The 25233-nt window shown below is 57.0% G+C and overlaps 1 protein-coding gene across 2 annotated transcripts in view; it reads left to right on the top strand.

Moving 5' to 3' along the window:
• Positions 1 to 25233, top strand: part of GRM4 (glutamate metabotropic receptor 4) — a 137733-nt gene that overhangs the window by 51935 nt on the left and 60565 nt on the right. For both annotated transcript variants that reach the window (XM_034660566.1, XM_034660567.1), the window contains exon 3: positions 23790 to 24006. In XM_034660566.1, the coding sequence (XP_034516457.1) occupies positions 23790 to 24006 (217 nt within the window). The remainder of the gene's footprint in view (positions 1 to 23789; positions 24007 to 25233) is intronic.

The following is a 25233-nucleotide window of genomic DNA, read 5'->3' as shown; positions in this document are numbered from 1 at the left end:
ATCCCAGAACGCCCGGATCACGCCCTGAGCCGAAGGCAGACGCTTAACCGCTGTGCCACCCAGGTGCCCCCGGATAAGCTATCCTGAGTATTTGCATACACATCTTTTAGTGGACGTGTATACATTTCATATATATATATACACAAACACGCACANAAGCTATTCTGAGTATTTGCATACACATCTTTTAGTGGACGTGTATACATTTCATATATATATATACACAAACACGCACATGTACGCGTGTGCACACACGGAATTGCTGGCTCATCAGCTACATGAATGATTAGCTTAAGAAGGCATTGCCAAGGGGTGCCTGGGTGGTGCAGTCGTTAAGCATCTGCCTTCGGCTCAGGGCATGATCCCGGCGTTATGGGATCGAGCCCCACATCAGGCNACTGCCAAGGGGTGCCTGGGTGGTGCAGTCGTTAAGCATCTGCCTTTGGCTCAGGGCATGATCCCGGCGTTCTGGGATAGAGCCCCACATCAGGCTCTTCTGCTGGGAGCCTGCTTCTTCCTCTCCCACTCCCCCTGCTTGTGTTCCCTCTCTCGCTGGCTGTCTCTGTCAAATAAATAAATAAAAAATCTTAAAAAAAAAAAAAGAAGGCACTGCCAAGAGGAGCCTGGGTGGCTCAGTCAGTTAAGCGTCTGCCTTCAGCTCAGGTCATGATCTTGGAGTCCTGGGATCGAGCCCCGCATTTGGCTCCCTGCTCAGCCGGGCTTGCTTCTCCCTCTCCCTCTGCCCCCACCCCCCGTTCGTGCTCTCTCCTCTCTCTCTCACTCTCAGATAAATAAAATCTTAAAAAAAAAAAGAAGGCACTGCCAAACATTTCCCCAAAAGGATTATGCCTTCTTGCCACTTTTTTTTTGCTTGGAAATTATACCTGGGCTTCAGGGCCCGTCTCAAATGCTACCTTTCCCATTATTTTGATGGATAGCCACACTGGTCATTCAGGGGTGAGCTCTACAAGTCAGGCTCGTGTCTCTCTTCCTCACTGCTCTACCTTCTGGCCCAGAACATACTAGGTGCTTATTAACACCGGTGGTTGAATGTATGTGCCTGGCACTGAGTCGGGGTTTCACAAAGGTTATCGAATGTAAGTGACCAGCTGAGGGATCCTCCAGGTGAGGAAGGGGCCTTGTCCGGGAAGCAGCAGAGGCCTGTGCAGCGCCTGTCCCCGAAGCCTGCGCTCATTCCACTGTTCTTGGCGGCATGTGTTTGCAATTTCTTGCTCTTTTTCAGCTCGCCCACTTTGATTTCACTCGGCCTCATATTCCAGTCCGGGGGTTGTTGAATTAAATCTCGTGGGTGACCTAGTTAGCTTGTGACCCAGCCAGCTCCTGAAGGATCTGCCAGCTTCTTCTTCGTCGTGAGTCTGTGCCCCAGAATCAGGGATTTTCAGGTTGGGGTACGGGTGGTAAGGCTGCAGAAACCCACTCTTATGAAACAAAAGCCCTCTCCTGGCATGGCCCACATTTGTACCTCACTTGAGCTTTTCTAAGTCCCTCTCCATTGATTGTGACACTCCCTGCGTCACAGCCTGGGCATCATCATTTGCATTTTCCACCTGAGGACGACAGAGCCCGGGGAGGTGGGGTGATGTGCCTAGAGTTCATCATGGTGGGTGGAGAAGAGCTACGGTGCATCTTGAACTCCTGCCTTCCAGCCACGGGGCTGTAAAGTGTTTCAGGGCGTGCTGGGAGCTGGTGGAGAATCGGAGTAAGGCTCAAACCCAGCCAGGCTTGTCCCAGGGCCGCTTTGGGAAGCCAGAAAGGCCCTTTTAGGTCACTGATTTACTAAATGGTCTTTTCGAGCCTTGTAGGTTTCACCAGGTGTCTCGGGGCAGCCTTTGGGTTAGAGTTCAGGGCAGCCTCATAGATGAGGGGGCACTGTCCGTGGTTCTGAAACAGGACTCGGCTGTGGGGAGGCAAGGGAGGGCCGCTCGCTGTGTTGGCCCTGGGGGCGCTTATGGCTTCCCAGGGGGTGCTATCCTGCCAGTTTTGGTGGGAGCTGGGCATGTGGCCGGGCAGACGGTGCGGGTGCCTTGATATTTTAATTGAAGCCTGGAGACACGGTTGCTCCCTCTACTGCGCTAACAATGTACGCAATAAATAATTCAGCAGTGGCTGTGTTGTGCCTGCTGTCCTCACCCATGGGGGTGGCCACACTTGTGCTCATACACGCAGGCTGCTGGGTGGGCCAGGAGCTGCTATTATGGGCTGGACCACAGGCAGTGCATTGCTGTTTTCACAGGGCCCTGGCCACCTCTCAATCCTGGTGAATTGGTTTCCTCCCAGGCATCCCCCAAGGAGAGGTTAGTGGAATGTGGGGCTGGTTGCTCCCATGTGCTGCAATTAAGTGGCACTTAAAGGTCCGTTTGTCCTCAGACCAGCCTGAAATGCCAGCAGACTGGAGGAAAGGCCCCTCTTAATGGGCACTCTCCCTGGACTGTGTTTGAACTGGTTCCATTTGATTCAGCAAATATTTATGGAGCTCCAAGTTTGTGCAAGATACCGGAGCAGGTGGTAGGGATGGGAGAGATTGCCAGAGTGAATAAATCTGGGTCCTTCCTGGATGGGGAGGGGTGACATACATGTGATTTGTCATAGCTCAAGTTGGGGTGTGGGAGGGCTGTGGTGGAGGTGCAGGTAAGGGTCTGTGGGGCCTCAGAGGAGGCAGAAGTCACTTCTGAGAGGGCATGCATGGGGCGGCTGCTTGGAGGAGGTGGTCAGTGTCCTGCAGGCAGAGAGAGAGCCATGACAGCACTCTAAAGGGCAGGTGTATGTAGCTGGAACTTCAGGTATGTCTGGTTGGATACAGTAAAGCTCGTGGCATTGGTAGGGGGGAGTTGGGTGGTGGATAAGTGGAGAGGGGGCTTGGGCTGGATTGGGGGCTTAGGCCAAGGGTATGGACTTGACCCTGTAGAACAAACAGTGCCCTGGTCAGATTTGAGGGTTAGAAATATTCCTTTGGGTGTGGAGTGGAGTGCTGGTTGTAGGCTGAGGCCTGAGTCAGAGGGTGCTTGGGAGCCAATGGAACAATTCTGACTAGAGATGATGGTGGCCCGAATGATGGCCTTGAGCATTCATTCATTCATTCATTCACCAGTCAAATAGTGAGTCAGATGCTGGGAGCTCGGTTAGGAATACATCAGCGAAGGAAAACACATACATACAGTCCTTGCCCACATGGAGCTGACCTTCTGGAGGGGAAGAAGGATAGTTAACAAGGTAATCAATAATTCAGGTGGTGACAGGCACTGCATAGGGTCAGGGGTTTCAAGAGAGTTGAGGAGGGGAAGGACTCTTTTGAACAAGGTGCTCAGGGACGGGGTGTTTGAATATAGACCCAGGCAAGTAAGGAAGGGGGACAGGTGGCTGGATGGTGTTTGGGCAGAGGGCACAGCCAGTGCAAAGGCTCTGGGGCAGGAACACTCGTGGTTCATCTGAGGAACAAGCACGCTGTTCAGAGAGGAGGGGAAGAGGTTGGCAGGGCTGCATCAGCAGGGACTCCAGGGTCCCAGGACAGAGTTGGGCTATTCCTTCCAGTTGTTGTGGGCAGCCTTTGGAGGATTTTAAGCAGAGAGTGATGCGATCAGATACCTGGTTTAAACGGTGCTCTCTGGCTGCCCTGGGTAGCCTGGATTTGCAGCATTGTCAGGGATGGCCAGCAGGGAGGAGTTTCTTTGTAATAACCCTCCATCTTCCTCCATCCCTCGCTTCCATTCTTGCCTCCCCTCTTCCCTCTCCTCCCCTCCTCCCATGGGGGCAATCAACCTCCAGTCCTTCTCCACAGAAAGCCCCCAAAGGGGCTTCCCAGGGGCCTGGCAACAATTCTGAAGAGCCCTGCCCTGCACCCGGCCCTGCACCCCTGGTCCCCGTGCCCCCGCCCACCAGGGCTGGGACCCTCAGCCACAGCCAGAGGTGCCTTGCCCACAGTCTGCTCTGAGCCTCAGCGTTTCTCCCCTGTAAAGCGAGCATCAGTGACAAATACCTCCCTCACCTGGTTGATGTGAGGTTTAAATGGGAGAATGTATGTGAAAGCTGTAAATGGCAGGCGATTATTCTTACAATTTTCAAAGCCAGAGGGAGAACCAAAGAGAGTGGTGGAGGGGGGACTTTGAGAGTAGTTGTTTAGGAACCTGTGACTCTAAGAGGTGGCCTGGCAGAAGCATAAGTGGATTTAAAGGCTGTGAAGAAGAGAAATTCGGGGAGGCAGCTGCCCAACAAACAGTCAGAGGAAGTTGGGGGGTGTGGGGCACATTCTTGGCCTGAGGGCGATACAGTGACCTCTGATGCCTGCTGTCCTGAGCTGGGGAGAAAGTCCTGTCCTCGTGGGAAGTCCTTCCTTAGCACCCTCTGTGCTCTGCGCCCCTTCCTGCTCCTGCCTACCTGGTTGGGGCCAGGAGGGTGTTTCCAGCTGGAACTGTGGGCATCAGAGTGTCCTCATTTGGGGGGGGTGCTCCTGCTCCCCCCATCCACACCCAGGCCCTTCTCTCTCCCCAAAGGGAAGCTGGTGAGCCCCCCACCCAACCATAGGAAGCTCTCTCTGTCCCATCTCTGGAGGGTGCTTGAATTAAGTGCCGTTCATATTTTTGGCAGAGAGCTGGCAGTGAGACCTAAACTGGGAGTGCGCTAATTGGGGGGCTCCTTCTGGGGAAACCCCTGTGATTGGCATCCGGGAATCATGGCTCCACCGTGGTCCTCCCGGCGGTGTGGCTTATAGAGCTGTAAGTAGGAGACACCGCCTCTCTGGGGCGGGGGAGAGGACAAAAAGAAAAGGCCTGTTTAATTTAATTCCATGTTTTATTGCTCGTTGGATGAATAACCTTCATTAAGATGGAAGGTGGGGGGATGGACAGGGAGAAGTTTGATTAATTTCGAGCTGGTTTCTCGTTTGTTGATTTTCTCCCAGTTCAGCAGGGTTATTAAAACAAATTACAGACACTGCTCTCTCCTCCCTAGGCTGGAGTGGGGCTTGGCTCGCAGGGAGTGATCCTGCCCCCCCACTTTCTACTATGGCTATTTAGGTGCAACTTGGGGCGAGGGAGGAGGCCTCCCCACCTCAGGGTCTCTGGGCAAGGCCCCCCTATTTCTTGTTGGGGTTTTTGTATCCCCACAGCCTCATGGAAGATCTAGGCAACCGAGAAAAGGAGTATGGGGGTGCTTTCCAGTGCATCCTCCTCCCAGCAATGCCAATGACCCGGGCAGTTGGTACCTGGGACAGGGCACAGGCCTGCCAACCCCAGCCCCCACCCCAGTATCTATGGGAGCAGGCTGGGCGGGCAAGCATAGTAGGCGAGTACACAGCCTCTGGGCTGCCTCAAGCTGGTGCCCAGTCCCTCAGTCCTCCTCTGCCCCCAGGACCCCTTGACCACTGCCTGGTCTGACCCTTTTCTGGCCCATCAGCTCTTGCCCACCTTGAGCTCTGCCCCTGCCAGGCTGGATCTCCCACTGGCTCCATCCAGCCCTGCAGAGAAACTGCCACCTGCCGGGTGTTAATGGGGGATAGCAGGTCAGCACTTTTCCTGCTCACTCAAGGGCAGTTAAGAGTTCCAGCTGCTTGATGGGCACCTGGGCTGGGCAGTGACTTTTGGGAGGGGGCTATGAACACTCTTTTGTGCTCCCCAAATGTACTGTGAATGATACCACCAGTTTTGACTGTACCAGAGTGGTGTGTGTGTGTGTGTGTGTGTGTGTGTGTGTGTGTGTGAGTCTTTCTGCGATATCCGTGTGGCACACACATGTGTGCAGGTCCTTCGATTTGGGTGGACTGACTCTGAGTCTGCTGGGCCCGGCGGGGCTGAGTTCTAGTGTATGTGTCTGTCTGTATGTGTGTGTTTTCTCCTTCCTGGCCCCTGCCACCATCAGCTGATACTTTGGAGCATGGGATCGGACTGTCTGGAGCTGTCCTCCCCGCCATGGCAGCTCCCAGGGTGACCGGGGAGAAGCCTGTCTCTTCTTGGCGTCTTGTAACGTGTGGGGCATGGGGTTCCCCTGGAGAAGGGCCATTTCCTGTGGGCTCCTGACTCTCCACGCCCCCAGCCCACCCTGGAGGGTCTTCCTGCTGTCTTTCCTATCTCCAGGCGGGCGCTGGAGGAATGGGTCTGGTGAAGGGCAGATGAATCTGGAGCCAGGACCAGGGAGGGGAGGGCCACCATCTCGATCTCCAGCGCCAGGGGGCCTTGGCCTCTGTGGCTCTTGGGCTGTCGGGGCTGCCAGCCCTGTGAGGTACAGCCAGAAGACTGAGCTAGACACTCCAAGAGAGACACATGTTACATAAAGTTGGAGTGAGAAGGGCCTGGGTAAGGGGACAGGGAGTGTGGTGGGGCTGCTTGAGACGAGCTGTTCAGTGACAGCATCTCTGGGAAGCTGCCACTTGATTGGAGGTGTGGATGGAGTGAAAGAGAATGCTCTGTGGCTGTGTGAGGAAAAGCAAGCTAGGCAGAGGGCTCTGCAGGTGCAAAGGCTGTGAAGCTAGACATGCTTGGATGGTCGGACTGTTTAAGGAGGGAAGTGGGGGGCTTGGTCAGAGCAGAGGTCAGCAAGGCAGCAGGGCCCACACAGGGCTTGGGCTTTCCTTCCAAGCGGGGGGGGGCTGGGGGCTGGGGAGGGTGTTGGGGCTGAGAGTGATGTGGCCTGATGCATGTTTTAAGCGGTGGTCCTGCCTGGGAGTGCCCCCACTGTGCTCCCTGCGTGTCCATGTGGGCACACGTGTGCACCTAGACCCTCAAATGGAGGAGAACAGGCCAGATGCCCAAGCAGGGATGCAGGTGTAAATATAGTGGAGTCAGGGAGCCCTGGGGGGCCTTCCAGCCGGGGGCATGGGCTGGGTCTCTGTGGCTCCAGAGAACCACATAGAAGCACATGGAAGTGACAGGCAGATTTCAATTCAGAGTCCCGAAAAACCTGGCAGGCATCGGAGCTGGGATGGGCTCCCTTGTGAAGTGGTGAGCAGCCTGTCCTAGGAGGTGGGTAAGCCCAGGTTCCTGTCAGGGGCGCTGTAGCGGAGCAGTCCCACTGTCCTCATCTAGGAGTCTACGGTTAAATGCTCCCTCTTCCAGGTAACATGGGTGGGCTCGAAAGAACTCACCTTGATCCCAGCGATGGGGATCCTGGCCCCTGTACCAGGTGTTGGGAGATGCTTGGGGGACTTGAGCCGAGCTTTGTGCTCCTCTGAATTTACCCTGTGGATGCCTGCTGTCCGCTGGCACTGAGGGAGGGCCAATGTCCCCAGCCGGACCCTTCTCCAGGCTCTGCTACCCGAGGCTGCCCCCAGTGGGACCTGCGGAGGCCTGGGTTAATGGGCAGAGCTTTGTCCACCCCGGAGATCCTGGGGCAGGGGCCTGAGTGGATGAGACAGGGTGGAAGGGGCCAAGATCTACCCAGGGCTTCCCTCCAGAGAGCGATGTCAGCTCAGATTACCAGTTGCTGGAAACTGGACACATCGGGCCGGGACGGGCAGAGCCTGTGGCCATCTCCAGCCTGTCCGCTTATTGTTTGGACAGGACCCAGACATGCTGGTGGTTCCTGCTGTGGCTCTGTCGCTGGCATTGGTGGGCCTGGGTTTCGATCAGCAGCTGAGTGATCGAGGGAGGACGACTTCTCTTCTAGTCCCCAAGTTTTGCCTACAAAATACAGCTTTTAGTGTCTCCTTGGAAGGGTTTTGTTAATGAATAAATGAACTGAGGTAAAGGTAGAAAGCACTGTCTGGGGCCAGACCCCTGGAGGTGACCTCAGGATGTACCAATGACAGAGGAGAAGGGAAGGAGCCGGTACAGGGGTCTTAAAGAGCGGGTTTGCTCAGTGGGGGGCCAGGGCCCATGCCACTGGGGACTGCTGGGACATGGCATAGAGCAGGTCCTTGGTACTGGGTGGGGACTGTGCTCTCCCCCACCATGTCCGAATACCTGGCCCATTGTGGGCGGGTGGAATGTGGTTGCTGAACTGAATGGAACATCTGGACGTTTCTGCAGAAGGTAGAGAGAAGTAGAAGGGTCTGGGGAGAGATCCACCCCAGATCATACCTGCCGTCCTTCCGGAGACGCCGGGGTCTTCCAGGCTGGAGGCTGGATCTCTGGGCTGAGAGTCACAGGCAGCAGCCACCGCACAGCTTGCAGGGTCCCAGAGGGGATTCAGTCGGTGGGGTGGGGGCAGTGCAGCCCAGCTTCGAGGGCTCAAATCCCTGCTTGGCCACCTGCCAGGTGCCTATCTCTGGGCCTCAGTTCTCTCACCTGTGAAATGGGCAGAATGCTGGTGCCTCTGCCTGTGACAGGGTTCTGGGGACAAGTCAATAAATTAATGCTGAGAACAGAGTCTGGCACACAGTAAGCGCTCAATACATGTAAGCTTTTGCTGTAGTTGTTATGATTCTTTTTTTTTTTTAAAGATTTTAATATATTTATTTGACAGAGATAGAGATAGCCAGCGAGAGAGGGAACACAAGCAGGGGGAGTGGGAGAGGAAGAAGCAGGCTTCATAGCAGAGGAGCCTGATGTGGGGCTCGATCCCATAACGCCGGGATCACGCCCTGAGCCGAAGGCAGACGCTTAACCGCTGTGCCACCCAGGCGCCCCATCTTTTTTTTTTTTTTTTTAAGATTTTAGNTTTTTTAAAGATTTTAATATATTTATTTGACAGAGATAGAGATAGCCAGCGAGAGAGGGAACACAAGCAGGGGGAGTGGGAGAGGAAGAAGCAGGCTCATAGCGGAGGAGCCTGATGGGGCTCGATCCCAGAACGCTGGGATCACGCCCTGAGCCGAAGGCAGACGCTTAACCGCTGTGCCCCCCAGGCGCCCCTGCTGTAGTTGCTACGATTCTTAGACGAGAAAGCTGGTGCGCTGGAGGGAGGAGCATCTAGTTCGAGGCTGTGCGGTGGGTTGGTGACAGCCTGGAATTCAGGTTCTTTCATCGTGGCAAGCTCACGGAGCTGTAGAGGGTGATGGCAGTGGAGGTGAGAAGCAGGGCCGGCCTTTCCTGGCTCTGGGCCTACTCCCCGGCCGCCTCTCACCCTGCCGGTTACGGGGCAGCTGGAGAACCCCGGGGCCTGCTATTCTTGAAGGAACGGGCTCCGCACGGAGCAGAAGCCGGCATCCGGAGAACGTGTTTGCCTGTCTCCTGGCTCCAGGCCTTCCCTTTGGTTTCTGGTGAGCTTGGAATTTAGCAAGGGGCTCACTAAGTGTCATGAGGAGGGGAGCCCTTGGGAGCTGGAAGGCTTGTGGGGAGGGCATACTTCTCTCCATCTCTACAGATACCCCCTGGCCCTCTGCCCTCGCCTCTTACCTGGACTAGGGCAGCGGCACTCCTGCTGCTCTCCTCTGTCCCCATCTTGTCCCCATGTCTGTTTTCTGTACAGGTCTGTCTCATGCTCTGTTCTCTCATCCTCTTTGTGTTCTTGCTTTTCCTTGAAACTGCCATGGGCTCTTAGCCACAGTGCCTTTGCACTTGCTACCCCCTTCCGTCCAGGATGCTCTTTCCTTCCCTCCTCACCTTGGTATTGCCTACCCATCCTTCAGGTGTCAGTTTCCTGCCTCTCCTCAGGAATCTCCTTGGGCGCCCTGACCAGATCAGGCCCTTACTCCAGGCTCTCACAGGCCCCTTGCCTCTTCTTCCTAGCACATCTCAGAGGCTGTGATTATGTCTGTGTTGGTGTGCATATCTGGTTAGAAACCATTTCTCCCACTGGACTCACCTCCATGAAGACAGATATTTGTCTGCTCTTGCCCACCCCGGCATGCCTGGTGCTTGTCGTGGTGCCGGACGCATAGTGAGCGCTCAGTAGACGTATTTTGAATATGTGTATGATGGGGTGGGAAGCCCATATCTCCTCTACCTTTGCCAGGGGCCAGAAGCCCTCATTTTGCAGGCTGAGATGGGGCTTCCACAACAAACGTCCCCCAAGAGGGACCCCTGGGGTGGGACACTGCCGGGAGTATGCCACATGTGGGCCCCTTCCTGACGGTGCTGAAGAAAGATGCTGGTTCAGGGTGAGGGGCTGCTGGTGCCTGAGGACAGCGGTGGGGGCAGCCAGGGACCAGAGAAGCCCCAGGAGGGTCGTGGCACCCCCTGCAGTCTGGGTGCTCAGCCACCTGCTCATGCCGGGACCCCGCTGCAGGCAGTGCGGGGTCAGAGGGGAGGGCAGCTGAGAGGCCAGCTCTGCTCATGGCCAGCCGGCAGCTCACCCTGGGGTCTTGGCTAAATTGTTGCCACTTGGCCTCTCCACTCCTGGGTTTCTTCATCTGGACCAGGCCAGTGTTTTGCCAACTCCTTCTTTAGAAGGAGATCCATGTCACCAACAGAATCATGTAGAGAAACTCATTTATGAGAATCAGGTAAAAGCAGACTGCTGCTTTAGTTCATCTATTCATTCGTCGATCATTCATATTTATTTGCAGAATCTGCAAAATCAGGGTTTTGGTGCTAGGCACTGTCCTAAGTCCTGGGGCTATGGCAGTGAGCAAGGCAGACAAAACCGCCCATCCTTGTGTGACTGACATTCCAGTGGGGAGGCAGATGGTCAAGAGGACACATGAATGAAATGTGTAGTGTCAACAGGTGGTGATGAGTGCACAGCCAGTGCCAAGGTCCTGAGGCAGGCTCCTACCTAGTGTGTTGGGAAGAACAGCATGAGGCCCGAGGGGCTGGAGCAGAGCAAGTGAGGGAGAGAGGGGTGGGTGGTGAAGGCAGGAGGCTAAGGGGGCGGCTCACATAGGGCCTAATGAACTCTGGCTGAAATGCGAGCCTCTTGAAGAGAGGAGGGACATGATCTAACTTGGGTTTTAAACGGGTGCCAGCTGGGGAACGGGCTATGTGATGGGATGGGTGGTAAGTGTGGGAGGTGGGGGATCAGTGAGGAGGCTGCTGGGATAGTCCAGGCCAGAGATGCTAGAGCCCAGGGTGATAGTGGCAGCATGGTTGAGCTGTGGTTGGATTCGGGATTTATTTTCAACTTAAAGCCACCAGTACTTGCTGATAAATCAGGTTTAGGTGATGAGAGAAAGAGGAATCAAGGACACGTGGTCTGAGCAGCAATTACCTGGCTAGGAAGGACTTTGGGAGGATCTGGGGTCCCAGGAGATGGCCAAGGGGACCAGGCAGTGGGTGGGAGCCTGGAGTGTGGGGGTGGGTCATCACGCTATAGGTGGCCTGGGAATGAGAGGAGAGAGGGGCTGGAGGACTGAGTCCTGGGGTTGCTGGCATTCAGGACTGACCAAGGAGGCTGAGAAGGTGCTGTCTTAGAGGAAGAAAGGCACCAGGGGAGCAAGGAGCCGGGCAGCCAAGTGGAGGGCTGCATGGTCAGATGTCGCTGTGGGGTCAAGTGCCTGGAGGACTGGCCAGAGGGCTCAGGCTGAGAGCCTCCCAAACCACAACTTGGCAGCCTGGCCGGGGATCACCTGGCCTTGCCTGCTTGGTGGCATCGCCCTTTTGCTCTGGCCTTGGCTCCCCTCCCCCACTCAGGGCTCAGGAGCCCTTTCCCAGCTGGAGCCCCAGAGCTCTAGTGGGGCCTCCCCTCCCCCGCCAGCCTGGCTCTGGCCCGGGCTGTGATATAAATTACACGGAGTGATGGTGATGTGACTTTTATCGGCTCATGTGTTCAATAATGTTAATACATCCCATTATATCATATTATATTAATCCAGAGCCGTATATTACACACGGCGCAGCACATTAACTTGGGAGGGCACGGGGGCAGCCGCTGTGGTTAATTCCCCGTCAGCCCGGCTGCGGCCCCATGGCGGGCGCTCCTCGTGCACGAGTGGGGCTGCGGGGTGCAGGGTGCAGGCGTCGTTCCGGGCGCCTCGGGCGCGCCCCACCTTGCTGAGCTTGTCCCAGCCTTGCCTGCACCTCCTGCGGCTTGTGGTTGTGGGCAGATGTCTCTCCCGTGGTGTGGAGGCCCCTCCTTCTGTCCTGACCTTGTAAGTCCAGCGGGCAGGGGTCGTTAAACCCGTATCCCTTGAACAGATGTGGAAACTGAGGCTCAGAGAGGCAAAGCAGTGTGCTCACGGGATGTGCTGGGGAAAGACCTGGGGCACAGACTCCTGACTCTCCATCCTGGCTGCCCCCCCCCCCCCAGCGGGGATGGTGTGGACAAAGGGCAGGAGCCGTCGATGAAGGTGGATGGCGCGCCAGGTGTGGCGTAGGGCTGAGAGCCAGCTCTCAGGGGCTGGAGTCAGGCAGCCCTGGGTTCAGGTCCTGCTTTGCCACTTGCCGTCATTTTATTTCCGTGTTTTCTTGGGCCTCCGTTTTCTCTTCTGAAACATGAAGGTAATAAACAGCGTTGGCTTCATGGGGTTATTGTGTGAGGATTAAATGAGATAATTCCTGAGAAGGGCTCGGCCTGGAATAGGTGCTCACGAAGGGACAGCTACCACCGACACCTGGGTGGCCTCTTGCCTGCTGCCCCCTCACCCCACGTCCAGCCCCTGCTCAGGGCCCACAGGTTGGCCCCCTGGGGTGCCATGGCTACTCTGGGCTGGTCCGGAGGCCCCCACTGGTTGGACACTTGCGTCTGGCCCAGTGCTGCCCAGCTTCCTGGCTGGTGGGCAGTGGTGTGGCACAGAGAAAGCCCAGCTTTGCCGTAAGACGGGCCTGGGCCACCCCCGGGAAGCTCCTCAGCCCTCTGAGCCTCATATGAATGAGGCTACGCTTCCTGTCTGGGGCTGTGGTGAGAATCAACAAAAGGAGAGTCTGTATGAGCTGACTGCACCCGGTGTGCGTGCCAAGACGTGTCATCATGACCCCTAGCGTCTTGGACTGCTGCTCTCTTTCTTTTTTATTTTGTTTTAAAGATTTTATTTATTTATTTGACACAGAGAGAGAGACAGCCAGCAAGAGGGAACACAAGCAGGGGGAGTGGGAGAGGAAGAAGCAGGCTCCCAGCGGAGGAGCGATGTGGGGCTCGATCCCAGAACGCTGGGATCACACCCTGAGCCGAAGGCAGACGCTTAACGACTGAGCCACCCAGGCGCCCCTGCTGCTCTCTTTCTAAGATTTAACATCCATCCTCCCATGTGAGCCTCAAAGTAAGGCTTACAGAGCCCAGGCTCTCACCGCTGTGCCCATTTGACAGATGAGAAGATGGAGGCTCACGGGGGAAGTTGACTGGCCCACGGTCACACAGTAAGGCAGTGGGCAGATGATGTTGCTGCCTGTCCTCGCCTCTGGGAACTCAGGCTTTGAGCCCTTCTTGGAAAAAGGGGTGCAGGCTCTGCAGCCCTGGGGCTCCCCCAGGCCCCTGGCCCTTCCTCTCTAGGCCTCTGGGCTCCTCCGTCCTCTGGCCTCCCCCCATATGTATCGCTCTTGACAAGGTGACGGAGTCAGCATGTAACACCTGCAAAAGTGAGTGTAATTTATTGATCTACATTTTGCTTATGAAATAGGACAAGTGCTGATTTGCGGATCTTGTTTGCTCTCACCCTTGCGCCGCCCGCTCCCCCGCCTGTGCTCTTATCTGCGGTAATTCCTCCAAGCCGGCATCAGAACGGCTCCTTTGTCAGCCCTCCCAGGGCCTCCGCTCTGTGCCCTCTGTTCTTCTCTAGCCTCCGTGCCTTATCGGGGCCCCATTTTTTCCTGGGCTCCTAGGAAAACATATAATGTTTAAAAGGGTGAGACAAGGGACTGAATAAAGCACTTTCTGGGGAAATATTTGTTCAAAGCCCTGTTGCCTGCATCTGTCTGGTTCTCTCCTGGAAAACATAATTCAGAACAGTCCTGGAAATTAATCCAAGTGTCCGCATGCTCTCCTGATAAGAGGCCGGCTGGGACCCAGGGAGGGGGAGACAGAAGTGGGTGTCGGACAGCCCCACAGTGATTGCCTTCTAGGGTGTTGCTGGGAAACCGGGGGCGGGGGTGCCGAGGGGGGTGGGGACAGGGTTCAGCAGGCCCCAGGAAGTGACGGATGCCCCTGCTGAGCCCTGGGAAGGGAGGAAGGAGACCTCCAAGGAAGGAGACCATCTGTGTGGGCCAGGCACTGTCACGGTGGGGCCTGCTTACAAGGCAAAGCGTCAGACCACGTGAGAATCGGAACTCGGCCACTGACGGGCTCTATGACCCGCGCAAGGTCCCAGGGCTGTGCGGTTGGGTCTCCTCACCTGTCTCACATGTTGGTGAGACCGTGGAGCTGGTCCTCAGGCTGCTTCGGTGGCAGGAGTGCGGTGGCCTCTTTGCTTATCTAGCACCTGCCCGTGCCAAGTGCTGAGCCAGGCATGCTATGGGGAATAAAAGAAAGGTCCCTGGATTTGTGGAGCCCGTGGGTCCTGGAGGGGGAGGTGGATAGTAAGTGAAAAAGTAAGTAAATGCTGAGCGTGTTAGAAAGCGATGTTGTTCTGGGGAAAGTCAAAGGAAGGAAGGTGGAAGTTGGGGGCAGGGGAGGGAGGGAAGCAGGATGCCTGCTAACTAGGGTGGTTGGGGAAGGCCTTCCTGGGAAGATGACGTTTGAGCAGTCTTCTCTCAAGGGGAAGGATGTGAGGGAGTGAGCCACGTCTGTGTCTGGGAAGAGCACTTGGGCCGAGGGAACAGCTCTCACAGATGCCCTGAGGCTGAGCGTGCCTGGTGTGTTCAGGGTTCTGCAAGGAGGCGGGTGTGACTGGAGCCCTGTGACCAATGCAAGACCAAGATGGGAATAGCTGGAGATGAGGTCAGAGGTAATGTGTTGGAAAGGCTTTGTTAAAATGCCAAGTGCTGTTGATAATTTTGACAGACTGCCCTGAGCCGAGCTGTAAAAGGCATTTTATTAGCACCTGGCAGGGGCTCCCAAAGGGAGGCGGGTATTTGAATTTTGCATGAAGAGGGGAGGTCTGTTACTTCTCCTGTCTCCTGCTCACCTTCAACACCCAGTCCTTCTTGCTGCAGGATGATAGGAGTTCTCACCAAGCTGTTTCCCCTATTATGATGCCAGGAGGGAAGAGGCCACTTGTGACTGTGGGGCCATGTCACCCTGGGTAGGGCGGGATGTGGGTAATGGTGTTGGCGAGGGGCCCTGACCTGGCCAGGGGGCCCTGGTGACAGTGGAGCTGCCCACACGTCCTGGTTCTGCCTGGGGCCTTGGGAAGAGAAGCAGGGGCCAGGAGCCCACTTTCTGGCAGCCTTGGGTGGGGTTGGTGATCCTAATTAAAAGCTTGGATCCGAAAGGCTTGATGATGGAATTTCTAATTAAATCAATTTCATCTCGTCTGGGAGACAGAGGTTTGCATATGATAAGCATGAAATTAATAATTATGTTTAGAAATTAGCTGTTGCTCAAAGCAGAGCCATTTACACAACCCTCTGGGGCCCCTGGCCCCCACCCCTGCCTGATCCTTTGTGTTGGAGACAGATGGGCCACTTCAGCCCAGCGTGGGACAGCCAGGAGTGAGACGACCGCCAGGATCCATTGGGGGCTGAGCGCGGAGAGGAAGTAGGGCTGACTTCCTCTGCTGCTGCCCTGGGGACCCCGCACCGCAGGAGGTGCGGGCAGCCCTCCTGGTCCCTGGAGGCTGTCAGCATGGCCCTCAGAGTCTGTGCGTGCGAGAGTGTGCGTGCACATGGATGTGTGGGCCTATTTGTGCAAGGGGGAGCAGCCTGGGCTAAGGAGCTTGTCCTCTGGGTTCAAATCCCGCCTCGGCCCCTTCTAGCTGTGTGACCCTGGACGAGTTTCTTAACCTCTCTGTCCCTCAGTTTTGGGAAAATGGGAAGAATAAGAGCGTCTCCTTCATATGGTTATTGTAAGATCAAAGGTGTGAAGGCATTTGTAACCACTTAGGACAGTTCCTGGCACATAGTAAGCGTTCAATAAATGCTAGTTTTCTAAGATTTTATTTATTTATTTATTTGAGAGCAAGAGTGAGAGAGCACGAGTGGGGTAAGAGGCAGAGCCACTCTCCGCTGAGCAGGGAGCCCGATGCGGGACTCGATCCCAGGACCCTGAGATCATGACCTGAGCCAAAGGCAGACGCTTCACCGACTGAGCCACCCAGGCATCCCTGAATGCTAGTTTTCATGGTGATGATGATTGCGCATGCACGTGTGTGTGTGCACGAATGTAATTCAGTCAGCCCAAACCAGCTTGTGCTGAATGTGAACCCAACCTCTCCAGGCTGGTGAGGGGAGATCTAGAAAACTCGCTCGGGGCCATCCCGGAGCCAGAGCAGGGTGCTTCTGCCGCCGTCCGTCAGCACTGGTGAGGCTGTGCTGTAAGAACAAGCCAGCCTCGTGTCTCTGTGACTTAAAATACATAAACTAGATACTTACCGCCTCACATGTCTGTGCGGGTTGACTGAGTGCTCTGCCCCATCTCCTCAGGGACCTGGGTTGGTCTGGAACGTTGCTGGTCTTGGTAGGGTCTCACAGCCGCACTGCAATGCTCTGGCCCCAAAGGAATGGCATTTTCTGCTCCCACCTCATTAGCCAGAACGTGTCACACAGCCCCAGCCAACCACAAGGGTCAGGGAGTTGAATTTTACCACGCAGCACCGGGAAGGTGAGAGCTGGCCGTGCCTCCGGCGGCTCTACGGACAACGTGAACGTGTGTGTGTCCCTTTGTTATTGCTTATCCCTCTCCCTAGAATGTCTGTTCCATGAAGGCAGGGATTTGTCTCTGCATCTTCACCCCAGTGCCAGACAGAGTGCAAGTGGTGTGTAAACCGTTGCCGAGTGGGCGAATGAATGAATGAACAAATCCACAGAGTTTCTAAGGAGTGCGGGTGGGCCGGCAGAGTGTGGGAGGGGAGGGCTGGTGGCCTCGGGAATAGCTGGGGCAGAGGGACCGCAGGGCCCTGCTGGGCAAATTTTGCTTTTTTTAAAGATAGCGTCCGGCTTCTGGGAAAATCTGAGGTCCATTTCTCAGTGGCAGTGAGGAAATGCTGCAGCCACAGTGTGAGAGGAGGGGGTCTCCAGCCCCCACCAGGCTAGTTCTCAGCCAGGTGCTAAGAGTGGGCGAGGTGCCCACGGTGGGCCCAGCTCTGAGGGAGACACACTCCTCCCCCGCCCCTCCCGAGGCCCCGTAAAGGGAGGAAGGGTGGCTGGCAGCACCCCCCGCCCCTCTGGGCGCTGTGTGTCTGCAGCAGAAGCCCCTTGCATGGCTCAGGCGGGTGAGGGGGTGGGGGTGGGGGACCGCGTCCCTCAGCCCTGTCTGAGCTGGCGTTCTCTCCTCTCACCGGCTCTCTGAACTCCAGCTCCTGCTCGTGTTGCTTTCATGTACCTAAAAGCCGGGCTGCCTTTCATCTTGAGGAAAATAGTTGATGCTGAGAGCCGGGCAGTCGAGGCCTCCAGTCGAGGTCTCGAGGGGCCGGGGTCAGAAGGGCAAGGAGCAGGAAGCCAACCCAGGGTCTGCCTGGCCCACTCACTGCAGGGCCTCTCCACTTCCCTGGTGAGAGGGGCTGCAGCCGGCCAGGTGGGGGTCCCGAGGTCTGTGTGGGTCCTGGCCCGGTCTGGCGGCCAGAGGCGGTGGCGGGGTCCAGCTTCAAACTGTGGCTGCCCGGCCTGGCTTCTGGGTGGAGCCGAAGGGTCAGAGTGAGGTGGGGGAGTGGGCAGGGCCCGAGGCCAGGTTTCAGCGGTGGTGAACAGGGAGGCGGAGCACCTCAGTCTCTGCCTTGTTTCCGATATCTCGTGGCTGTGATACTCAGAGGGTACTTTCATCTCTCTGAGACTCCGTTTTCTCATCTGCAAAATGGGCACAATGGTCCCAGCCTCGCCTCCCTCTCTCCTGCTAATAGCTAGCATTTGCCCAGGGCCCACCCGTTTTGAGCACTTCGCCTGTATGTGCAGTCTTCTCTGCTGTTACTGTGGCTTCTTTATAGGGGAGGAAATTGAAGCCCAGAGAGGCTGCTCGCTTGCCTAAGGTCACAAAGCTGGATGACAAGGCTGGGTCACCACACAGCCCCGGGCAGGCTGGCTGCAGGGTGTGCTGGAAGCTTCCTTGCTGTGCAAAGCATTAGGGAAGAGATGGGAAGGGAGGTGCTTTTAAGCACTGAAGCTCACAGGAAGAGGGTTGGTGTTCCTGTGGGGTGGCCCTGGGGTGTCCATGGTGATGGTCATTCACACCCAGCTGCGTGTCTTGGGGTGCTGCAGGCCTCGTGGGGGTCAAGGTAGAGGTTTGATCCCTGGCTGTCCTAAACAGTATCAGCTTTCAGGGAACTGTGCCCTGGGTGGCTCTGGGGTGCTGGGCACGTTGCCTACCTGCCAGCTCCTTTCTCCTCCGCTGGATGGTGTGGGACATGGAGAAGCCACTATCAGGGAGTCCCTCGATTCTGCTAGTCTGGGAGCCAGTGAGCCAGAGCCTGAGCTGTGGGCATCGTGGGGCCCGCTAGCGTTGCCGTACCTACTGGGGATGTGGGGCTGCTGGCCAGACCCGGGACAGCCTGAGAACAGATTCAGGCTCTAAACACACACGTGTGTACCTGGACACACATGCACGGAACATACTTACACATGCACACATATGTGCGTGGGCCTTTGCATTGGCTGTTCCTTCTGCCTGAAATGCCCTCCCTCAAATACCCACATGGCCCCCTCCTTCACCTCCTTGAGGTCTTGACTCAGATGTTGCCTGGTGGGAGGGACTTCCCCCGGCCTCTCTAACAGATCCCTGCTCTGTTCTTCCTTTTCCTCCTGGACCCTGATTCCCATCTAACAGCTTGGGATCACCTTTCCATGGCCTGCCTCTGTGTCAATTGGGAGCCCCACGAGGACAGAGTGTCCACCTATCTGTGGCCAGCACTCAGAACTATGCCTGGCAGCCTGTCGGTACCCAGTGACTGTCGGTAGGAGGAGTAAATGTGCTGGGCGCTCACGCGCTTAGGGCACATGCTGCAGCACGTGCACGCACACACGCTCGCACACACACACACGCACACACAGATGCACTTGGCATTCATCTTCATTGCTGCTCAAGCCTGGAAGCAGCTTTTGTCTTTTCCCACGTGGCATGGACCTCCTTGTCACTCCAGAAGCCTGAGAGAGGGAGAGAGAGGGCGAGCGAGAGCGTGCATGGGGGGGGGGCAGAGAGATTTCTTCACTCCCCCCCCCACCTCAGTCACTCATCCCTTGGGTGGGAAGTTCTGTGGGGTCCCAGCTCCAGACAGTGTCTCGCTCTGGGGTGCCCCAGCTGCCCCTTCTGGGGATGCAGTGGGTGTTGAGAGCAGTCCACTTTTCTCTGTGTCTCCACAGTGACCTTGCCCAGCATGGTGGGGGCATCTTAGGACGCCTGCTGAGTGGACAAGTAGGCCAGGCATCTTCATACGGGAGGATATGCCTGGTGCCCCGGAGCAGCCCCACTTGGGGCTGTGGGAGGTCTGAGCAGGCTCTCTGGAGCTCAGGGAGGGCTGCCTGGAGGAGGTGACATGAGCTCTGTGGGCAGAGGAAGCCAGGCAGGTGGACTGAGAGTAGGCCAGCTGAGGTTGGTCAGGTGCCACTAGAATCTGGGTTCTGGCTGACGCTGTGCTGGCATTGGATGGGTGTGGCTGCCCCCTCCTCCGTGGCGCTGCTGTTGTCAGAGGAGAGGACTTCTCTGAGGAGAATGTTAATCAAGCGCCCCTCCCGCTCCAGCTGGGCTGCAGCGAGACCAGGAGACCTCAGAGCCTCATGGGGCTGGTTGTCCCAGTCACCCTGTCCGGGCGTCCCAGGGTGGTCCCTGCCTCTCCCCACTCCCTGCAGGCCTGGGTGGGGCCAGGCGGGAAGAGGGCCTTGGAGGGCCTGGGGGCAGTCATGCCAGAAGAAGGCGCCCCACCCTTGGGATCACAGCCCTGACCTCACTGGGAGAGAGCTGGGAGGTGTGGGGATAGAGGGCTATTGGAGGTGTAACTGGAGGGATTATAACTCACCTCAGAGCTAGCCTTTCGAGGGCTTATGCCTGCCAGCAGTTCACGAAAATTCCCTCATGTGACCCTCACAACCATATGAGACAGGGATTGTAATTATTCCCATTTTGCAGCTGAGAAAACTGAGGTCTGGAGAGGTAAAGTAACTTGCTGGAGGCTTCCCTGCTGATGGGTGGTTGAGCCGGGGTTTGAACCTGAGCAGTTGAGATCCCAAATCTCTGCTGGAAACCACCCTGCTAGGAAGCTCAGAGGGCCTGGAGCTGAGGAAGAGCCTGCCAGGGGTGGGGGAGGAGGAGCTGGCAGGGGATGCGGGCTTATCCCCCTGACCCTACTCGGGAGGCTGTCTTTTTTTTTTTTTTAAGGNCTCACAACCATATGAGACAGGGATTGTAATTATTCCCATTTTGCAGCTGAGAAAACTGAGGTCTGGAGAGGTAAAGTAACTTGCTGGAGGCTTCCCTGCTGATGGGTGGTTGAGCCGGGGTTTGCACCTGAGCAGTTGAGATCCCAAATCTCTGCTGGAAACCACCCTGCTAGGAAGCTCAGAGGGCCTGGAGCTGAGGAAGAGCCTGCCAGGGGTGGGGGAGGAGGAGCTGGCAGGGGATGCGGGCTTATCCCCCTGACCCTACTCGGGAGGCTGTCTTTTTTTTTTTTTTAAGATTTATTTATTTATTTATTTGACAGAGAGAGAGAGAGCCAGTGAGAGAGGGAACACAAGCAGGGGGAGTGGGAGAGGAAGAAGCAGGCTCCCAGCGGAGGGGCCTGGTGGGGCTCGATCCCATAACGCCGGGATCATGCCCTGAGCCGAAGGCAGACGCCTAACGACTTCGCTACCCAGGCGCCCCTCGGGAGGCTGTCTTCTCTCTCTAAACCACCTCAGGGCTGGGTCCCTGTTCCAGGGTCTCGGGAATCGTGGGTGGCAGAGCAAGGGACCCTCCTGAGCTCCTGAAATCCGAGGCCGGGCACCCCTGCAGACTTACTTACCTTACTTACCTGCAAACTTACAGACACGCTTACCCTGCCAGAACCCCATGCTTGGCCCTCCTACCCTTTGTGGGAATGGGGGCATGCAGTGGGGCGGGGGCCTGGGTCCTAATATCTGGACATCCACCTGTCCATCTGCCGTCCCAGCCCGTGCTGAGTGCCTGAACTGGAGGAGAGGTGGGAGGTGGCTTGGAGGGAGGACTGAGGGGTGATGAGTGAGGAGTCTCCTGTGTGAGGGGCCCTGAGGCCTCCCCGGGCTTCCTGCCCCTCTGGGGGACGCAGTTCCTTTTGACGCCAGCGCCGTGTTGGGAGAAAACATCAGAAGTAGGAGACAGGCTTCTTCTAATTAGGCAGAGAGTGGGTTTCTGGGCGTGTGCTGAGGACCGGGCGCAGAGGAAGCTGACGAACCTGCCTTCTCTCTCTCGGGGACCTGCTGGGAGGCAGGCTGGAAGGGCAGGCCCCCGCCCCACCCTCTCCACCACCTGCTCCAGCTCCAGCTCCAAATTCGGGGCTCTTCTGTTCAGGGGCACGCCCCAGGGGTGCTGTAGATTTGGTTTTGTTTTATTGTTAAAAATATGTTAAATCTGGATGTTTCAGCCGTGTGCAAAACAAATGGGGTGGGGAGCCCCCATGTACGCGGGACTCAGTTGTCTGCTCTTGGCCATTGTTCTTTCTTCTTCCACGTGCTCCCACTGTGTTGCTTTTGATTCGACCCCAGACCTCATCATATCACTGCACCCCTCATTGTTTCAGTACAGATCTCTAAAGCCGTAAGTCTCCACTGGGGACAGTTCTGCACCCCGGGGCACCCTTGGCAATGTCTGGAGACATTTTTGGTTGTCGCCACTGGGGGAGGGGTGTGCTACCGGCATCTAGTGGGTAGGGGATGGGGATGCTGCCAAACATCCTTCAGTGGCCAAAACAGCCCCCCAACAAAGAATCAGCCTCCCAAAGTGTTAATAGTGCTGAGGCTGAGAGACATTGCTCTGAACGACAGATCCTTAAACACCAACCAACCCCTACAACTATGATACCCCTCGGCGACCCTAAAAATAATGACGCTCCTGAAATTAACCACCAGCTGTCCACCAGAGACCGCATTCTAGAGGGCGCCGTGTTCACGCTCAGTGCTCTCCACGGCACAGAGGTCCAGCTCGTTTTCTGAGGCCACTGACAATGGTAGGAGAGGGGAGGGAGGCAGGAGCTCAGGGAAGATTCTAGTGTGGTTTGTTTCCCAAGCAGGTGGTATGTGTGGCTGATTCTGCATGCAAAACATACAAAGGGCATCAGGGGAAGGGTCTCCCCTCAACCCTGTCCCCCAGCCCCCCCTTCCCTCTCTGGAGGCAGTTTTGTTTCACAGGACGGTGCGTCCCGCCCCCTCACGTGATAGGCCGGGTACTACTCACGCACAGAGCTGGCCTCGCTGCTTTGTTCCTGCTGTGGGGCTGGAGAGCTGTCCAGAGCCGAAAGGAAAGCGGCCCGGATCTTTTTCACGGCTGAGTAGAATTCCTTGTGGGGCTGTGACTTCTTTTGCCAGACTATTTCCAAAGGTTTGCTCTTACAAACAGCCACGGCAGTTCTGTGCCATCTTAGGGAGACCACAGGAACTACAGTGAGAGGGCTTGGGGGCTCCCCTTAGCTGCTCAGCAAACCGGACAAGGCATCATCTGTTTTCCCCACCCCATCTTTCCCTTTCTCCTGAGTGAGTTCGGTGAGGGGAGGCAATGAGGGGCCTGCTGGGGCCCACCTGGGGGGCATCACGGGGGGCTGAGCTGGGCCATGTCCTTGTCCTCATGGGCGTCCTTGGTGGAAGGTGAACCCCTACTGACCCTGGGGATGGGGACATCCGAGGTATAGGCCAGGTAGGCAACCACTTGTCCAGGGTGCACCCCAAATGCTCTTGGCCCCTGGAACATTTCCCACCCTCAGTGGCTACAGACTGGCCAGGAGGTTTTTGTCCTTTGGTTGGATGTCAGCCACAGGAAGAAGGACGGCTTGAGGGCTCTGCATCTCACTCTTGCATGGAGAGGGCCCAGGGGAGGTCTGTGCTATGGCTGGGAGAGCCAGGGCTGGGGGCTGGAGTCCTGCAGTCCGCCTTGGAGGCCTGTCTGGTCCCTATGTCCTAGGCTGTGGGGAGAGGGACTTCCTGGAGGCCCCACCTGCTCTGTCTTCTCAGATTCCATCCTTGGGGTGGCCGGGTCTGTGGGGTAACAGCAGGGACCTGGGTTCTGTCTCCTCTGAGCTGGGCAGGACGGAGGAGCTATGCGGACAGGGTCGGCTGGTTGGTGACATGAGGGGCTACCTAGGGGAGGGTGATGGGCCAGATGACTGCTCAGAGCCCCTCTTGACACCCTTATCCTCACCCCATCCGTAGGCTGAACTATGTCGTCCACCTAGGGATTTTCCCTGCTGGGATCTTCCAGCTCTTTGTGTAAATGGAGGCACCCAGAGGCTCCGGTGTGTGTTTATGTGTAATCCTGGTGTGTGTGTGTGTGTGTGCGCGCGCATGCATGTGTATGTGTTTTCATGTGTGTATGTATGTGTGTTTGTATGTGTATGTGTGTACGTGTGTGTGTGTGTGTGGTTGGGGGGCCACCAGCCACGGGACCCAGGGGAGGCTGGTTGGGACACTTTTCTGGAAGAGGAGGGCTTGATGCTGAGGTGCCAGTCCCTTCTCACCCTGATGCCAGTGTCACTCCCGCTGGGGAGGGGGAGGACGTGGGGAGGCCCAGGGGTGGGGGGAGCTGAGAGGAGGTGGGAGGCACTGGGACACTGGGCCGGAGCCAGGGGAGGGCCACCCAGCCAGGTGCTCACACTCTCTGGGCCTCAGTTTCCTCCTGTGGGCTAGGACCCATCCAGCCCTCATCACAGGGTCTCCCCCAGGACAAGAAGGGCTGGGGCAGTCCGGAGGCTGTGGGGACGGGAAGGAGATTGGTGTGGAGGGGTGTGGTGCTGGCTGGGCACGGTGGGGGTGCCAGCCGCCCCCATCAGCGGCCCCTCTCGCCCCCAGATCCCCCAGATCAGCTACGCCTCCACAGCCCCTGACCTGAGTGACAACAGCCGCTATGACTTCTTCTCCCGTGTGGTGCCCTCGGACACGTACCAGGCCCAGGCCATGGTGGACATCGTCCGCGCCCTCAAGTGGAACTACGTGTCCACGCTGGCCTCGGAGGGCAGCTACGGCGAAAGCGGCGTGGAGGCCTTCATCCAGAAGTCCCGGGAGGATGGTGAGTCGTGCTCGGGAACAGGGGGATGTCAGGGCACAGTGGCCAAGCTCTGCCTGAGAGCCGCTCTCTGGGTCCTTCTATGGGCTCTGCCTGCCCTGGGCCGTTCCCCTCGTGGACCTCTGTCTGTCCCCTGAGCCCTGGGAGCCATCCGTGGCCTTGCCGGCCGACTAGGTAACCCCCAGGGGTAGGGGGTAGATGCAATGACTTTTGCAGACGAGGCCAGGCAGACGGAGGGACAGCTGATATTCCTGGCATCGGGTTCCGTGGAACAGCTGCTATTCTCAGGCAGAGGGAGAAGGGGCTGGGGTGGAGGTGGCCTTGTTTAGGGAGGGTCTCAAGGATCCAGGAGTGGGGGCTCAGCCAGCAGGTTCTTGGAGTCAGGGCTGTGTGAGGGATTGAGCTGTGCGGTGGGAGTGAGAGATGGAGGCCCGGCAGGGCTCTGCTGGTCCCTTGCGGTTTCAGGGAAGTAGGTGCCTGTGGGTGGGATGTGAGGAGCTGGGAAGGTGATGTGCTCTCCTAGAGGTCTCCCCTCCCACCCCTTACCACAAATCACCTTTCCCCCATTAAGCTCCCCGAATTCCCTTACTTGTCCTCAGGAGCTCCAGGGATAAAGCTTTTAGATAGCCGCAAGCCGTAAGAGGCTGGTATAGCAAGGGTTAACACTTGGGGCAGCCTGAAGCCTGGCCCACCGAGAGGGTCACTTCTGATGGCCATGCTGTGGGGGGCAGCCTGCGGGGGCCGTGGTGGTGGGCATCCAGCACAGCAGTCCGGCCCCTGGGCCTGGGTGAGACTTGCCAAGCGGGCCAGTTCATTGAGGGTGGGGTGTGGGGGGAAGTGGACAGGCTCTTCCGCTCCTGACAGACCCAGCTCCTGGCAGAAGGGCCCCTGGCCTCTCCCAAGGCTCTATCTCTAAATAGCTCACTGTGGTGCCCTCGACCTTGAAGGATAGCATCTGTATATTTATACCCGCGTAACCCCGGGACTCTAATTGCTTTTCCTAAGGACCACAGAGTATCCAGAGGCTGGTGTTGGTGACACCCTGCGGGCATAATCCTGCTATAAATCTCAGATAAGCCCCTTTAATTGTACAGCCAGAGCAGCCCCGGTGCCTGCAACCTGGTGGAGAGGACGGAAGTGGGGCGGTGCTGACCGATGGCCGGGCTCCAGGCCACTCCCCAGGCCGGCAGCCGGCCAGGCAGAGGGGAGCATGGGCTTGGTGGGCCCCCC

The sequence above is a fragment of the Ailuropoda melanoleuca genome, chromosome 5 (assembly GCF_002007445.2).
Source record: "Ailuropoda melanoleuca isolate Jingjing chromosome 5, ASM200744v2, whole genome shotgun sequence".
NCBI classification, from domain to species: Eukaryota; Metazoa; Chordata; class Mammalia; order Carnivora; family Ursidae; genus Ailuropoda; species Ailuropoda melanoleuca.
This window is presented reverse-complemented; position numbering and strand designations above follow the sequence as displayed.